The 19,072-nt window shown below is 40.8% G+C and overlaps 2 protein-coding genes across 2 annotated transcripts; one reads left to right on the top strand and one right to left on the bottom strand.

Annotated features, from left to right (window-relative positions):
- Positions 1-2,900: 2,900 nt before the first annotated feature.
- LOC142760771 (putative G-protein coupled receptor 148) lies at positions 2,901-3,935 on the top strand. The gene has a single exon (XM_075863952.1). The coding sequence runs from the start codon at positions 2,901-2,903 to the stop codon at positions 3,933-3,935; it is 1,035 nt and encodes a 344-aa protein (XP_075720067.1).
- Positions 3,936-17,593: 13,658 nt separating this feature from the next.
- LOC142760772 (putative G-protein coupled receptor 148) lies at positions 17,594-18,613 on the bottom strand. The gene has a single exon (XM_075863953.1). The coding sequence runs from the start codon at positions 18,611-18,613 to the stop codon at positions 17,594-17,596; it is 1,020 nt and encodes a 339-aa protein (XP_075720068.1).
- Between the last annotated feature and the right edge of the window lie 459 nt (positions 18,614-19,072).

The raw sequence follows: 19,072 nt of genomic DNA on the forward strand, positions 1-19,072 counted from the left end.
ACATTTGAAAAAACTTACATTTGATAGACCTTACATTTAATAGACCTTACATTTGAGAGACCTTACATTTGATAGACCTTACATTTGATAGACCTTACATTTAATAGACCTTACATTTGATAGACCTTACATTTGATAGACCTTACTCTTGATAGACCTTACACATGATAGACCTTACATTTGATAGACCTTACATTTAATAGACCTTACATTTGAGAGACCTTACATTTGATAGACCTTACATTTGATAGACCTTACATTTAATAGACATTACATTTGATAGACCTTACATTTGATAGACCTTACTCTTGATAGACCTTACATTTGATAGACCTTACATTTTATAGACCTTACATTTGATAGACCTTACATTTAATAGACATTACATTTGATAGACCTTACATTTGATAGACCTTACTCTTGATAGACCTTACTCTTGATAGACCTTACACTTGATAGACCTTACACTTGATAGACCTTACACTTGATAGACCTTACATTTGATAGACCTTACATTTGATAGACCTTACTCTTGATAGACCTTACATTTGATAGACCTTACATTTGATAGACCTTACATTTAATAGACATTACATTTGATAGACCTTACATTTGATAGACCTTACTCTTGATAGACATTACATTTGATAGACCTTACATTTGATAGACCTTACTCTTGATAGACCTTACTCTTAATAGACCTTACATTTGAGAGACCTTACATTTGATAGACCTTACATTTGATAGACCTTACATTTAATAGACATTACATTTGATAGACCTTACATTTGATAGACCTTACTCTTGATAGACCTTACATTTGATAGACCTTACATTTGATAGACCTTACATTTAATAGACATTACATTTGATAGACCTTACATTTGATAGACCTTGCTCTTGATAGACCTTACTCTTGATAGACCTTACACTTGATAGACCTTACACTTGATAGACCTTACACTTGATAGACCTTACACTTGATAGACCTTACATTTGATAGACCTTGCTATCATTACTATCACCAACTGCCCCTGTGGTGTCTATCTGTCAAACAGTATTATCCCTCTCTTTTGGTATTATGAGGTAATTGAGTTAAGTGTATCTAAAATAAACTATTTATCAACGCAATGTTGATCTTTTGGTTTTCAAAAAATGTCTGAAGCCGATTGGCTGCTACAGCATTTGTCTTAGAACTTTGTAAAAATCCTCAGACCTGATACAGGGACATTTTACCTTTATATATGTTCCATATGCTGTGTCTACAGTTCTTATATGTAAGCAGACACAACATCCCATGACATCAATACGCACTGGGAATTGGTTTTGTTAGCACCTAGTAAGAGGTGCTCTATACAGCACCCAGCTATAGTCACTCCAATGGATGAGACTCAAAAGTCTCAGTGGGAGGAAGGTGGAAAAACTGTATTGGATCATGATTGCCTCTCTACAATGGAACAAGATTTATTTTCATAGCCGGATCTGTCAGACCAGCCCATATCAAATGTAGATATGGAATTCTTTGTGGATAGTAGATGTCAAAGAGATGACAAAGGTAACACAAATGCTGATTCTGGACACAGCATAACATAGTAGAAGCTAATCCCCTACCAACACCTTACTCAGCACAAGTTGCTGAATTGGTTGCACTTACAGGGGAATGTGAACTCTCAAATGGAAAGAGAGTAAATGTCTATACCGACTCCATTTGCGCATCTGGAGTGGTGCATGATTTTGGTGCCTTATGGATAATGAGCAAGTTCCAGGCAAAAAAGGCTCATAGTCTTGTTATAGTGAGGTAAACTCCTTACAGACTATAGCGCCTCCTGTAGTTTGTAAAAAGCTTGTATGCTTTCATCAGTGTGTTTGATAGGCTCAGAGAAGTTGTTCTTTATCAACTCATACAGTGGGGCAGCTATGGAAAATACCTTGCCTACAATATCCTATATGTCCTTTGTCTCTTTACTCACCACTTATTTTGACCTAGCATCCTTATATATTGAAGGTTACAGATTTAAAAGTTTCATCCAAAGATGTCCTAGGTATTCATTTTTTAACTATATTATTCATAGATTTCATTGGATTTCATTACTCTTGTTTTTATGAAACGCAAGCAAATACCAATTGGTAGGTCATTCTGGACTGAAGGTAAAGTATGTGAAATTTTGAGATACCTAGGATCCTCTTTAGCAAATGTGATTTCTGCTGTGTTGAAGCCATAGTCATCAGACTGTAAATTGAGAAGTTCATATATGGTTTTAATAGTTTATGGAGCAAACATGACCATGGTAAGAGGTTCATAGTCAACAGGAAGGACAGATGGATAGATGTGTTTTTCTCTATTTACTCTCACTAGTCATTTGACCTTGATGGATCCAGTGATGGTAAAGATAACATACTTTGAGAAATGCTGCATTATCTTGGTAACAAGAACATGCATCACGCTTCATTTCAGACATTTACATAGGGACAAAGCAGAGGCATCACCATTGTGACCAGCTAACTTCTGCCTCTTCTACATGTTTTCTTCTTATCATCAGATGATATGATGACAGGTGCAGTAGACATAATCAATATTTCATTACCAGAGACAGCTAAAAGTTTTAGTTTAGTCAGGATTATGGCTGAGCATACATATCTTGTGCTATATACAGTTGGATATGTGCTTGGTCAAGCGGATATTCCATCTGTTGCTTTGCTGTGGCAGAGGTTGGAACAGACAGAGACCTGAAACAACAGCTAGACACACGCTGCTGTGGGATTTCTAGTTTTGTGGAAATAGATTCAGCCATCATAGACGTTAGCAGGATCTTTGTCACAAGTATCTGGATTTTTGGGCATGAGCTTTAATCCGAAACAATATTCTTCATCTGGAGGGTACCTGGATCTAAAGAACTGACATGAACTCTTCAGGCTGTGCTGTGTCACTGATGTCACAAAGAGACGTGGACAATTTTTCCCTAAATGTGGCCAGCCTGTCTCCCTATTTGCATTCAGATTGGGTATTGCTTCCTTTTCACCTGGAAATCAGGATGTTTCTGCTTCCTACTACAATCTGCTTTGTAGCTGCCATTTCAGTGACACCGCCAATTCTGTTTTCTATCTTTTCCAACTTCAGCTTGCGTCAGGAAACTCGGTTCCTGCTACTTGGAAATGCTCTGGTTTCAGATTTAATATATCTGTTTTTGTACACTTTGAACAGCATTTGTAACATGATCAACATACATATCTCAAAACACATGTGCGTGCTGCTTCTGTTTTCACTGGCTGTATCCTACGGTGGTGGAGTTCTGACAGCAGGAGGAATGGTGGTGGACACATACCTGGCAATCCTGTGTCCTCTACATTACTTGATCCTTCTACCTCCATCAAGAACTAAAAAGTTCATCGTCTTGCTATGGTTCTCTTCATGTCTTTTTGCTGGAATCTTGTTTTTAGTTTTGTACTTTACTCAAAAACCTGTTCCCTGCCAATATGATTTTTGTTCTCTTCCTGTCATACTTCTTATGACGTTACATGGTGACCAGACGATCAGGCTGATCCATATTCTTTTTATTATTGGTTTCCTATTATGCTTTTCAATGATTTTGTGCTGCTACATATTCCTGTGTTATAAAACCAGGGAAAGTGGTTTGTGGAAAGGTGTTTCCTCGAGGGCGAGTGTCACGTTCTTGATGCACCACATCATACTCGGGTTCTACTTCTGTCCTCTTCTTCTTCTGTTGGCAGAATCCATGTTATACATTAATGAGGTTATAGGTCTAAAGACAGGAATGTTGATCACACTAACCATCTGTCATGTCCTAATAGTCTTGCCAAAAGGTGTGTCTCCGTTCCTATATGGGTTCAGATACAGGGAGATATATAGATCTCTCAGGCTGTTCTGGAAATTCAAGCGACACAGTCTTGTAGCACCAGCTCACGGATACACTTAAAGGCTATTGTGAGATGCAGCTACAAATCCAACTATATATAGAATATGTAGCTTCGTAATAATATGTGTCATAATTTGTTCACACTAGAGATTGCATCCTGCTCCTTTCTTTTATATTTGGAACTAGCAGAGTTACCCGGCTTCGCACGGGTCTATTTGTTTGTGTGTGTGGTTAAAAACGTTGTTTTCTACTGATATGAAGCTGCTCGTCTGTCTCTCTGAGACTGCAGTCGAGCATCAGTCTGCCGGGGAGTTTCAGCAGCTCGCTGTTGGCTGTGACGTATCTTCTCAGGCTTGAGACAGGCTTGGGTCTGTTGAGAGGTTTCAGCAGCTCGGACAGCAGCCATGCGCTTTGCTGCAAGAGTCTTTCTTCCAAGTGCAGGGTTCCTCTTTGGAGGCATGACTGGTCTGAAAGGGGTTCAATTTATGAGAATGCTGAAATCCAGTGTAAAGAAAGATGGCTGGATTGTTATGGGTAACTTGGTGTAAAACTGTGTGTATTCCAGTGAGGCTAAGAATGAAGAACCTGCGAGCTTCTATTGGCTAATCTGGGTCATCTGATGTGATATGGAGGAGAACCCTTGATGTGGAAGCCAGTGGTGCCATATTTGCTAGACTAGCAGAGTTACCCGGCTTCGCATGGGTCTATTTGTTTAAATAAGCACTACTAATTGCCTGTTCACAGCTAAAGTTAGTTTTATCCACCGTATATATTGAGGATGTTCGAGACATATTGCTTTGTCCAGGGAGAGCTGGTTTCTGTAGGAATCTCACTTTATTGCTTCATATACAAAATATAATGGTGTACACAAAAAGCCAATAAAATAAGCTAAGGGACCTTCTAAAAGGTCTTCTTTAATTTCTAGCTCAAGGAAATGAAGTGATACTAATAGAGGAAAGGGAAATATCATAACTGTATATTTGCTAACTAAAAACTTAGATTTTGCATATCTTTTTTTATATATATTGCATATACTGTACTGTATATACTGTATATGTCCGTACATCCCCCCACTCTGTGCACCCATACATTCCACAGAGAGTACTGCGTGTCCCCACTGTAGCAATTAATAGCAAAGCCCTATTATTCTAGGTGAATAAGAGGACTAGATGAAAAAAGGAATCCAGGGCAACACCTTTAAAGGGGCTTTCCCATTAGAGACATTTATGACATATCCGCAGGATACCCCTGGGACCCGCACCTATCTCTAGAACGGAGTCCCCTAAATCCCGTTCTAGCTTTTTGTACTCACGGTGCCTCCCAGCCACTTACTGATTACATGGTGGGGAGTTACGCAAACAGCGTAACTTTCTGAGCTAAGCTGTTTCCTTAACTCCCATTGAACTGAATAGTAGTTACAGAAACAGCGTAGCTCGTATGCCAAGTTGCGTCCGTAACTGCCATTCACTACTATGGGAGTTATGGAAACAGCATAGCTGTTTCCGTAACTCCCGACCATGTCCCGACCATGTAATTAGGAAGTGGCCGGGAGTCAGCAAGAGCACAAAAGCTACAATGGGGTTTAGAGGAGCCCCTTCTAGAGATAGGTGCGGGTCCCAGAGGTGTGACCCGCATCTATCTGACATTTAAGACATATCCATGTCCCTCATGTGAAAACCACTTTAATGCATATTTTACTAAGGAATTTAATGTGCATGGTAAAAGTATAATAGATACTGTATATATGTTCAGTTGTACAGTCAAATGTCTGCAAACATTAGCTGGTTTTCAGAGTATCATTAAACCATTATTCTATTGGGTGCTTTCAAGTAGAAGGGGTTCTTCACTTAGAACAATCCATACTTTTTAGAACGCTCCCTTGACAATAAGCTGATGACAAAGCCTCTCCCTGCTGCAATCAGCAATAATCTGTGGGGAAACCTCGCAGTAATTGTTCAACTTCCCTGCAGCGCCACCACAGGGGAAAGGTAGCATTACACAGTAACCATTCAGATCAATGAGCTGTGTGTGTAATGTAGGACAGGACCGAACAGGTCTACCTTCTGGTCAAGAGATGAGGATCCAGAACAGGGGACCCCACTCTATTAACTCAAAATTTCCTAAAAGTTATATGAAAATGGGTTTTCTAAACTGGACAACCCCTTTAAAGAGCATGTACACTACTGTGTTACGCTCTGTACAACCTCCAAGTTATACTTAGCCATAATAGTGCACCTATAGAAATCTCTGGGTCTCTACTACATCTCCTTATACCTCCGGTCTCATATAGAGGATGTTTTGCTGTTAGATTTTGTATGAATACAACAGACAGAAAATGTGCCATATTTCATCAGACCCCATATTACAGAGGTATTCTTCCCTGGAAATATTGCTTCTAGGGGAGAATATCTCTGTAATAAAGCACCGTATGGAGGAATCATACACTGCCACAAGTAGTGCCTACACCTCTGTAATTTGGAACTGCAAGGACCTTGTGTATCTCCATGCAGGTGCCGTGCCTCACAATATTGTCCCAAAACTTCTAACCAAGACTTCTAGGATGTGTCATTCGTGTTATAAAAGTCAAATTAGTGAACATCCAGCAGCTGAAACTCTCACTAACCGAAGATTGAGAGGGAGTAGTCACTTTCTATTGAAAGAATGGACATTTTTGGAAATTCTGTATATTTTGGGACATAGTTGGCATGTTGTATTTGCATTACATAATATCTGTTAATAAAAGTGAATGCAATACACGGTGTAGATTTAAAATAAATAATTTCTTATGATGTTATCTGTAATATATATATTTGTGCAGTAATATACCAATTTGTAAAATAAATGTTATGCTTATATGCAGTCTGTAACGCAACAGGGCCTTAAGCCTAGGGGCCACCTGGGATCACGGCACCCCTTATTATAATTATTATTATTATTATTATTATTATTAAGTGTTATGCTCCTGTGTTTGCCTCTCTACCTGCCCCCCCCCCCTTTTATGGGAGTTTTCTTGGTACTTACCTATTTCTCTAAGGCCTAGGTTGTTACCAGGAAGAATGCTGGATTCTTCTGGAATCTGCATGAGGCAAGCTGTGGATCTCCTTGATTGACCAGCAGCAGTTTTCGGCAGGAAGGTTTCTTCTATAAAAAGCTGAGCTTCGGCTGAAGAGATGTCAGTCTGACTAGAAGAGGATCTGGAGCAGCACTTCACCCTCCCTCTCTTACAACAAGTCGCTGTATTTTTTGTGTGTTGTCGCTCATTTAAATATGGGTGGACTGGGTATATTACTAATAAAAATACATTTGAATTGAACTATTTGCCTTGAGTCTTCTGACTAAACCCTTTGGTTTATGAGTTTTAATTATTTGCTATTTATGTTTGTTTGGTAACCCTTAATAAATACCGCGGCCTTATTTTTTGCAAATGATCTCTTGTGTTTTTATTTATTTATGTTTATTATTATTATTTTGGTTTATTATATCAGTGGCGCCTGTCATCCCATAACCTTTTTCATTTGTACAATAGTTGGTCTTTCTTGTGCCCAGTAATAATGCAATACATGCACATGTATCTGGTCTGCTCATGTGATTTCTAACTGCTGTCTAGGATTTACTTTTTATCAAAAGCGGAGATCTCTTTTAAATCTATACAGTTCACCATACCTCCCAACAGTCTCGGATTCATCGGGTCAGTCCCTGATTCCAGGCGGTGTCCCGCTGTCCCAGGCAGTAAGGGGGAAGTCCCGCTGTTAACTGTATCTGCGTCCTCAGAACGCAGATACAGTTAAACCCAATTCTGAAGAAGGGAACCGTCAGCTCCCTGCTTCTGAATTAGTTCAGAGTTGAGGAGCAGAGGGAGCTCCTCCGCTCGCCGAGGGCTCCCCGGGCAAAGCGCTACTTTAATCACTGTGTGATCGGGGAAGGCCTTTACGTCACGGTCCATATATGGACAGTGATGTTAGTGGCTACTCCTTGAGCGGAATCTCCGTTGCCGATGATCTGGCCATGGATTCCGCTCATAGAGGAAACCCCTGAGGTCACTGTCCATATATATGCTTGAGAAAGGTCCTGCTGGACTGAAACGTCGCACGGGTGATTAAAAAGCTGACATATGTTGGAAGTGCTGTCTCCTCATCTATTTTGTCTGTCCATATATAGACATTGACATCAGGGGCTCCTCCTGGAGCGGAATCCCTGGCCAGAGTCGGCAACAGGGATTCCGCTCAAGAAGAAGCCACTGACATCACTGTCCATATAGGGACAGTAGAATAAAATAGAAGAGAAAAAAAGAGACAAGGCACTCCTCTAATTTTATAACATCGGTACATGAACAGACAGTGAGCACATGGTAGCACAGACCCCACAAAAATAATAAACCAATAAATAACACAGACAACTGAATTTGGGCCACAATGTTTATTAATGGTAATATAAATGCAATAATAATTAAAATATATAAATAACCATAAATTAAAATCGTGACAACCAATAAAAAAAATCCAGCTTTTATAATAAAAGACAAAGTCCACCCAGCTGGGTGACAAAACCCCTCTAACAAAAATCGCGACAAGAAGGAATTTCAGAACATAAAGGGAGGTGGGTGACGGTCCATGCTCCAGAAGAACTACTTGACCACAAAGAAAACTCGCTCATTTATAGCTCAGATTCCCACCTTTTGGAATTCAAATGACCAATCAGCTGTCCCTAGGAGAAGATCTGCCATGAAATAGAAGTTTCTGGAACCTGCTCATGCAATCAGCACAGCTGAACTTGACCAATCAGTTGTTCACCAGGAAACATCTGCCTGGAGATAGAAACAACTGGAAACCGCTCATACCAACTGTACAGCTTACATAGGGGACGTCAGTATGGTAAGTACCATTCTACTACATATGAAAAAAAGAAGGGTAAGGGGGGAGAGAAATACACAGACATAAATCCATGCTAAATAAAAGACCTAAATACAAAATAAAACACATTATTTGGGGCTCGTGTGACTATGTGTCCCCCAAGCGAACAGCTCGGGGGCCCCTGTCACGAGTGAACGAAGAGGTTTTGTTTGCACTGACCTCCTTCGGTTGTGCATGATAGTCGGCACAACACAAACTTCGGGTATGTGGAGTACGTAAACTCCTTGGGTGGGCAGTATGCTGGCCTTCGAAGTGGACATATTTCACTGTGTATTTTGTTTTTATATTTAATTGTGCTCCCACAACTTGAATTTACAATTCACTGAATGTGACTAATGAGTAAAAACACTTTTAATTCGAAGCTCGCTAAAATCAGGGGTACAATCTCCACCGTGGAAAAAAAACACTGTGATAAAATAATATAACAAAGAACAAGACTGTGATTCAACAACTGATTCAGTTATGAATCCTTACGGACAAACACAAACATCATGATACATGAGGTTAGTGTGCTTGACAATTATTACAGCTAGTCACTTTCTCAGAACTCTGAAGCAACCAGGAATTCCCTCAGTGCCCTGATGCAAACCCTGTGTGATCTTGATAAGCTGTAACCTGCACCCATTCCCCCTCTATTATGACCCTACGCGTTTCCATACACACAGATTCTTCCCCACATAATTTAGTGGGCATGGACAGGTGATCAAGTATATAATAATAACACCCATCGATTCACAAAGTCTCGAATATTGTATTCTGCCTGAGTGGTCACACTACGAAATCTTTTGCCTTTTCCAATAAAGCTACAGGCTCTACAGCTCCCACATCTGTACACACCTGGCACCTTGCGGTCCAACCATGTTCCCACATGTGGTATTGGGTCAAAGCAGCTTTGGATCACCCTGTCACGAATATTTTTCCCCTTCGGAAAGTGACAGAAGGTTTCCTCGTGATCCTATCTGCTATGTCCCCATATGCACTTAGGATACTTCGTAAGAATCTCCATTACCTCTGGTTGTTTAGAGTCAAAGGTGCCTATCAACCTAGTGGCACTAGCCTCATCTTTTTGCCTAGGTACCAGTTGATCCGATCTCTCTGATCCTCTGCAGCCCCACGTGCTCTGTCTATTGTCCTTTTTGGAAAACCTCTCTGCTTAAATCTCTTTCCAAAATCATATGATTGTGCCTCAAAATCCTCAATAGAGCTGCAGTTACGACGAACCCTAGGGATCCCACGCTTAAGAGGATTTGGTGGCACTGTCCTTATGATGGACCTTAGTCCGTAATGTGCCTTCCATAGTTTTGACAATCTTTAGATCCAGAGGGAATAGTGATACCTCACTAATCTCACTGGTAAATCTAAGCCTCAAAGCATTTTTATTGAGGGCTGATACGAAGGTATCAAATTCCTGTATTGACGAGTTCCAAAGCAACAAAACGTCATCTATATATCTAATCCGTAGACCTACTGATGACGTCCATCCCGAAAAAAGAACTCCGAAGACCGCAGTTTCCTCCCACCAGCCGAGGTATAGGTTGGCATAGGTAGGGGCTGCTGGACTCCCGATAGCTGTACCACGCTGTTGATGGAAAATGCGGTCTTCGAAGATAAAAATGTTACTTTCTAACACAAAGCAAAGTAAGCGTAGAACTAAGTCATTATGGGCCATATGTTGAATACCCCTAGATCTTAGAAAGTAGCCAACTGCTTGACACCCAAGTCCACGTGGTATGGAGGAATACAGTGCCTCCACATCCAGACTTGCCAACATGGTACCTTGTTCCAAGACAATCCCATCAATGCACTTAAGCACGTCTGTAGTGTCTCGGACATAAGATGTTAAGCCCAAGACAAATGGGCGCAGAAACTACATATACATAAGTGCTTACATTCTAGGTCAAGTTATTAATGCCTGACACAATCGGCCTACCGCAAAGTGGGGGGTACCCCTTGTGAATTTTAGGCAGACTATAGAAAGAAGCCAATGTAGGAAACTGTGGGAGTAGGAAACTTAATTCACTAGAACTGATAAGCGCTTTATCTCTAGCATCTTTGACAATATACAGAAGCTCTGTCTTGTATATTGGGGTGGGATTATTCTTAAGAATCTTATAGCAGTCAGGATCTAACAAGATGTCCTCACACATCTTTTTATAGTCCTCTCTGTCCATGACAACTATATTCCCACCCTTGTCGGATGCTTTAAGGATGATATTCTGCTCTTTCTCCAAGATTACCAGCGCCTCTCGTTCAGCAGAGGAGAGGTTATTCTGTATCCCAGTAGGATCTTCATCCATTTTTTTCATCTCGTCAGATACAAGATCAACAAACAGATCAATATTGGTAAAATCTCCAATAGGTGTTAATTTTTTGCTTCTAGGTTTAAGAGTTGTAAAAGGGCTCTGTCCCGGAACTCTATTAGACTCTTTCCACAATTCCTCCAAGACATCTTACCCTTCGAAATCAGTCTCCTCCAAACCCATTTCCTGGCACTTCCTTTTATTATGATGAAACTTGATCCACTTCAATTTTCTGGCAAAAAGGTGAAGATCCTTCACCCAGGTGATAGAATCAAACTTAACAGTGGGAACAAATGATAAACCCTTCTCTAATAGTGTGACTTCTGCTGACCCTAACTCATAATCAGATAAGTTGGCCGGGATGCAAGTTGTATAGCATCCTACACTGCCCTAGTAACGGGATACTCCCCCTTATTGACGAGTGCAGCTGAGGGCTAAGGAGGCGTTCCCAGTAGCGATCTGGATGTCAGCGTCACTGGTGGGTTGTGTTAGCAGTGTTTGGCTGGTCAGATCACATGTCTGACATGCTTAGAACAGCCGCACGTCAGCATTGACGTTGCTGGGATCCGATTGGTTGATGGGGGTTCGGCCCCAGCGAAAGGGGAGGAGTGATGTCTGTATGAACTCTCATTCCTAGTATTAGCGTGCCGCTGCTGTCAGATGCCAGCCTTCGGAGTGATACCTGTGATCTGGGAAAATTCTGCGTAATCTGATGGAGGCAACAATTTCAATACACCAGAAAAGAGATTTACCTTTTGTTGAAGGCGTTCATGCACAGGTTAAAATGTTTAGCTGTATCCACCTGCGCAGGAGCGCCTTCAACAAGGAGTGAATCTATTTTTTGGTGTATTGAAATCATATATGGATAGTGACATCAGGGCATCCCTCTAGGAGCAGAATCCCTGGCCTGTGCTCTGGCTGGGGATTCCACTCCTAGGGGGAGTTCTAATGGCGCTATATACAGGGGTGGCGCTATCTTCAAGGGTGTCTGCCACTATCTACATGGACACTGTGGCGCTATATAGGGGCACTATCTAGGGGGGACACTGTGGTGCTATCTACATGGGTACTGTGTCACTATCTACAAAGGGAACTGGAACTATGGGCAACTAAGGGGGCATTATATTGTATAAGGGCAGCTAGGGGGGGCAGTATACCACATGGGGGCAGCATGCTGTATGGGGGCAGCTTTGGGGGCATTAAGCTGTATGGGGCAGCTATTGGGCAATATGCTGTATGGGGCAGCTATGGGGGGCATTATACTGTATTGGGGCATCTGTGTGGGCATTATACTCTATGGGGGGCATTATACTGTATGGGGCAGCTACAGGGGAAATATGCTGCATGGGGCAGCTATGGGGCTTTATGTGTATGGGGGAATTTATTTGTGCATTATACTGTACTGGGTCATTTGTATGGGCATTACACTGCATGGGAGAATCTGTGTGGGCATTATACTGTATGCGGGCATCTGTGTGGGCATTATACTGTATGGGAGCATCTGTTTTGGCTTTATACTGTATGGGTGCATCTATGGGGCAGTATACTTTATGGTGGCAGCTATGAGGGCATTATACTGTATGGTGGCAGCTATGAGGGCATTATACTGTGTGGGGGCAGCTATTTGGTATTATACTATGTGAAAGGCACTATGGGAGCATGATACTGTGTAGACTAAACCGGGTGTGTATGGGCGGGGATTGGGTGGGAAAAAATTTTGAAGCGACGCGCTACGTGCACTGCATCGGTTGCACCCTCTTTCTGATACTTGAAAGTTGGGAGGTGTGCAGTTAACCAATGATTGCTCCCTTTTATGTATGCATATTTTATATTATTTTGCTGGATCAAGTGAATTTTATGTCCGCCTGATTAAACAAGTGATGTTTATGTCCCCCTCCCTGATTGAACAAGTAAAGATTATGTCTCCCTGCTTCCCCAGTGACATTGGGAGAGATTTATCAAGCTGTCTTATAGTTAGAATATCCCACAGCTTCATATATTAACTGTGCACTGTATCCACCTACGCAGGAGCGCCTTCAACAAGGAGTGAATCTCTTTTTTGGTGTATTGAAATCATATATGGATAGTGACATCAGGGCATCCCTCTAGGAGCAGAATCCCTGGCCTATGCTCTGGCTGGGGATTCCACTCCTAGGGTGAGTTCTAATGGCGCTATATACAGGGGGTGGCGCTATCTTCAAGGGTGTCTGGCACTATCTACATGGACACTGTGGCGCTATATAGGGGCACTATCTAGGGGGGACACTGTGGTGCTATCCACATGGGCACTGTGTCACTATATACAAAGGGAACTGGAACTAGGGGCAACTAAGGGAGCATTATATTGTATAAGGGCAGCTAGGGGGGGCAGTATACCACATGGGGGCAGCATGCTGTATGGGGGCAGCTTTGTGGGCATTAAGCTGTATGGGGCAGCTATTGGGCAATAGGCTGTATGGGGCAGCTATGGGGGCATTATACTGTATTGGGGCATCTGTGTGGGCATTATACTCTATGGGGGGCATTATACTGTATGGGGCAGCTACAGGGGAAATATGCTGCATGGGACAGCTATGGGGCTTTATGTGTATGGGGGAATTTATTTGTGCATTATACTGTACGGGGTCATTTGTATGGGCATTACACTGCATGGGAGAATCTGTGTGGGCATTATACTGTATGCGGGCATCTGTGTGGGCATTATACTGTATGGGAGCATCTGTTTTGGCTTTATACTGTATGGGTGCATCTATGGGGCAGTATACTGTATGGTGGCAGCTATGGGGGCATTATACTGTATGGTGGCAGCTATGAGGGCATTATACTGTGTGGGGGCAGCTATTTGGTATTATACTGTGTGAAAGGCACTATGGGAGCATGATACTGTGTGGCCTAAACTGGGTGTGTATGGGCGGGGATTGGGTGGGAAATTTTTTTGAAGCGACGCGCTACGTGCACCGCATCGGTTGCACCCTCTTTCTGATACTTGAAAGTTGGGAGGTGTGTAGTTGACCAATGATTGTCCCCTTTTATGTATGCATATTTTATATTATTTTGCTGGATCAAGTGAATTTTATGTCCGCCTGATTAAACAAGTGATGTTTATGTCCCCCTCCCTGATTGAACAAGTAAAGATTATGTCTCCCTGCTTCCCCAGTGACATTGGGAGAGATTTATCAAGCTGTCTTATAGAAAGAATATCCCACAGAATTCATATATTAATGCTCTAAGGTCAAATAAAAGCTGAGCTCTGATTGGTTGCTATGGGCAACTGTTACTATACTGCTACTATAAGGGTGTGTTCACATCAGCGTTTAAGTTCCGTTGATAGGTCAGGGGAACCCATCAACAGAAAGGCAAATGGAAACCATAGCTTTCCGTTTGCTTTACCATTGATTTCAATGGAAATACTTACGTTGCTAATGGTTTCCATTTGTCTCCGTTCTGTAACGTTTCAGTTTTTTTGATGGAATCAATAGTGCAGTCGACTGCACTATTGTTTCCGGCCCAAAAAACCGGAAACCTTACGGAACGGAGACAAACAGAAACCATTAGTAACATAAGCATTACCATTGAAATCAATGGTAATGCAAACGGAAAGCTATGGTTTCCATGTGCCTTTCCGTTGAGGGGTTCCCCTGACGGAAAGGTCTAACGGAACCCAGCAACGGAACCTAACGCTGATGTGAACAGGCCGTAAAACAGCTTGATAATTATACCCTATTAATTGCAATTTTTTGTTGCCCTTAAATTAAAATGGATCAACATTTCTTTGAGAAGACACTCCGCCTATTATAACTGGTACGAATAAAACTGATATCATCAAATTCATGGAACAGCACTATTTACTTGCAAACAATCTGGACTGCGAAAACTGCCATCAACCTCTGCGTTGGATCACTCGCACCAATGTTCTGATGGATATTCTTGAAAGTGTATTTACAAGAACTGTGTGTCATCATGGGTATCCATCAGAAAGGGCTTTTTCTTTTAAAAGTCGCACATCTCTCTGAAAAAGTGGCTACACATTACTCACCTCTGGTGTTTGGACACCTCTGAAAAAGAAGCTGCACAACTGACTGGAAAAACTGAAAGCAGGGGGACATAATTTGCACAATTGACTGGAATATCCGAACGCTGGGGGACATAATCTGCACAATTGACTGGAATATCCAAACGCTGGGGGACATAATCTGCACAATTGACTGGAATATCTGAACACTGGGGGGACATAATCTGCACAACTGACTGGAATATCTGAACACAGGGGGACATAATCTTTACTTGATCCATCTACCCATCTCATTTGTGTCAAGTGAAATTTATGTCCTTGGGGGATATAATCTTCACTTCATCAATTTTGCTATTGCAGCACAGCAATCTTGGCCTGTGGTTTGGGTAACAGAATTAATATGTTGTATAGTTGCTAACATTTTTGACCATATCATAAATAATACGGACTTACAAGTGCATTTCCATGTATTTTTAAATAAAGCCCTCTTTTAGTAAAATCTTGCCCTCCTGAAAGGTAACGTCTTCTGGAGATTGGGGATGATTGGGTGACCTGTAAATGACCAATGTCACTCTCCTTGAAGTTAAATATATATGTATGTGTGTGTACTGTATATGTGCAACTTGCAGCTTTTCTCTGAACTAAGCACCTATATAACATACAAAACACTATTATTTATTTTGTATATATTTAACCTTTTCACATACTCATGGATTATAAAAATAACATTAAAATTTACTAAATAAAAGTGGTTTATCTAATATTGCTATGCAGGATTTTATTTGTACCTGGTTCTAAAGCCTGGTACCGCATCTGTATCTGCCAGTCTCCCATTGCCAATTACTTGACTCTCTAACCCTTATGTTACCCATCAATTCGCTATACCCTTTTCAGGCCGTTTCTTTGAGACCTTTACGTTTGCAGTTCCCCTTGGCTACTGCACCGCCAACTACATCCTTTGGGTTTGATTCCTCTCCAGCTAGCCGTTATTCAGGGAATCAACCACTGGACTAGCAAAAGGCATCTAAGTCCTGGGGCCAGCCGAGTAGTGGGAAAGAAGGTGCTTTAGGTGAAATTGTGCCGTTCTGTTAGTTCTATAGCTGTAAACAATGATAGTACAGTAGATCTACTTTTTCTACACCTGCAAAACAGGTCAATTTGTTGCCATTTTCGGCTTTAACTTCTTAAAAACGATCACATATCAACAGGCCCACAAGCAATTTAAAATCAATGTATTCCAATGGTAATCTGGACCTTTTAAACTAGTCTCTGTGTATCCCATCTGGATTAAATGGCCACGCATGTGCAAGGCTCTCTCCATTATGTTCTATGGGTGTCATGGAAACAGTCAAGCTGTCTTCTCGATATATAGGTGAGGGTCCCAGAGCTGGGACCCACATCTATGAGACATTTATGGAATATCTTATGGATATGCCATAAATGTCTGTGATTGGAATAACCCTTTAAATCTTACCACTAAAGGTATTCCCCAAATAAATCAAAGTAACTAATTAATTTTTGCATTTTTTTATTTATGTCACCGGCGGGCACTGCATAAATATTTCCACATACCTAATAAAGCACAATCTGAACACAAAACATGGTATGTATGTATGGCAAGAAAATAGCATGCAATAACTATGTATATCACAAATATACGTTTTTATTAGAAGAAAATACACCACATGAAAGAATTAAAAACATTTAAAATAGCATCGACATGCTACATAGAATCTCTGGGGGTAGCCACCCTGATAAGTGGCAAACAATGGAGACCCCGACAATACCACCTAATCCCCTAGATATGCAGGGTTATAGCCCTGAGGAAGCCACATTGTGGCGATAAGCGTGGGGCTTTCAGTCCCCTTCTCCCCTTTTGACATATCACGTAAATATGCTTGTTTGATGCAATATTTGTGTTCATAGATGCGTATACATTAGGATTGCATATCTAGGGGATTAGGTGGTATTGTCGGGGTCTCCATTATTTGTCATATACATAGTTATTTCATGTTATTTTCTTTCCATACATACATACCAGTTTGTGTTTTGTGTTCAGATTAATTAATTTTTGCAGCCACTGGGTAATAATGTTGCAGGAACCACAATTGTCACACAAACAGAAAATCTGAATATTTGCTTTGATAGTGTTTTCAGTCCTGTGTTTTCTGTTGAAAAATGTAAAAAAAAGAATGACATACTAGATTTTCGCATGTAGATTTCCCTACTGCGGATTTTCCCTTTGAAGTTTATAGTGAAAGAAAAATCACAAAAATATTTGATATAGAGCAAAAAGCTGCACATGTAACTAATGCAACGTGTAAACATCTTAAAATACTACAATAAAAAGCAAAGTCCCATCATTAAATATTTCTGGAAAGTAATTCGAGATTAACAAATAATCTATAGAATATCTTTATTTAATGTATTAACCTATAGACAAATAAATTACAAGTGCAATTAAAATGTTGAATGTGTGAGTTATGGGCGGACATGTCATCTACATGAATCTGAACTCACTCTGTTTCGAGAAAACCAGTGTTTTAATGTTGCAGATATCTCTCGATAACGCAGTCCATAGAGTAGGGGTGACAAGGCTCTTGGCATCATCATCATTAGTCCATTATTACAAGCTGATATCCACATTCTTGCCTCTATGCTGATTGTGCTGTTTTTGAACATCATGATTTCAGCTGTCAGGATAAAAGCAGGAACAATATACAAACACAGCAAAATGGAGTGCGTCAGTAGAGTCATTCGAGCTCTGGAGAAGCGGCTCACCCAAATTCCTGACTTCCGTGTCATTGTGTATAACTTTATGTAAAAATATGTGATCATAACAGAACAAATCATCAAGAAGAATATTGCAAAAGCACAGACTACTGTCACTAAATTATTTTTCCTCTGATCAGAGCCATAGCTCAGCATGAGGCAAACATTTAGTTTTTCGAGAGAGTCTTCATCAAATGTTTCAGACACTAAAAATGCTATCAAGGGGAAGAGTGAGGAAAAAATCCATATAGCCATTAAAATCAACCTTGTCCGTTGCATTGAAAGGAGAGAATAGTAATGAAGAGGAAAACAGATCGCTATATATGTATCAACCACCATAACAGTAAAAGTCAAAACACAACTGGAGTAGGCTGAAAATGAGAAGACAATCATTGTAAAACAGAAAACCCTGTGGACATACCACCGGGTGACATTACACATAGAGATGATTGAGTTAAACAAAAGAAAGATTAGATCTGAAACCATCACATTGGCCAGTAGAATATACCTTGTCTCTTTCCGTAGTTTCTCCTTCATTAGAATACTAACAAGGATCATTGGGTTGACCAATAAAGTGACAATGCTGAAGATTGCTGCTGGAATTAAAAACGTCCACATCATAGAAGCAGATTTAGAAATGCATTGTGAATCTTCTGTTGTGTTACTGTCGAAAGATCCATTGGATGTGATCGATGACGATGGGTTGGAGAAATAAGATGTGCAGTTCACATAATCTATAAGCATCTTTGCCTCATCATTTAGCGGAGTTCATTACCCATTTAGATAAGATCTTCATTAAATCCACATTGTCTTCAAGATCAATAAATATAGTCTGTAAAATGAAAAACAAAAAACAAAAAAAAAAAACAGATGAAGTGATACAATGTTATATACATTGGAACAGTATTTATTCATCATGGATGTTTGGCTTAATTTATATGTATTTATACTACAAAGATAGCTCCTTATGAATGTGTTCTACATAAGTATCGTCTTCTTTTCAATGCCCTCTTGTTCTGGATGACCATTGTATTGTATAGTGTACCTGTGGCAGTTCAGACAGTAGCAAGACAGGCTCGGCTGGGATTAGGCAGCAGGTAGACGTCAGTCGTGGAGTAGCAGGACAGCACGGCACTTGACCAGGATAGCATGGGATACAGGTTGCAGGACACAGGTACATGAACTGGGAACACTGGGAACTGG

Source organism: Rhinoderma darwinii, chromosome 4 (genome assembly GCF_050947455.1).
Source record: "Rhinoderma darwinii isolate aRhiDar2 chromosome 4, aRhiDar2.hap1, whole genome shotgun sequence".
Lineage (NCBI taxonomy): Eukaryota > Metazoa > Chordata > Amphibia > Anura > Rhinodermatidae > Rhinoderma > Rhinoderma darwinii.

Excerpts from the sequence above, each read along its gene's own strand:
- LOC142760771 (XM_075863952.1), top strand. The coding sequence starts at position 2,901 with ATGAACTCTTCAGGCTGTGCTGTGTCACTGATGTCACAAAGAGACGTG.
- LOC142760772 (XM_075863953.1), bottom strand. The coding sequence starts at position 18,613 with ATGCTTATAGATTATGTGAACTGCACATCTTATTTCTCCAACCCATCG.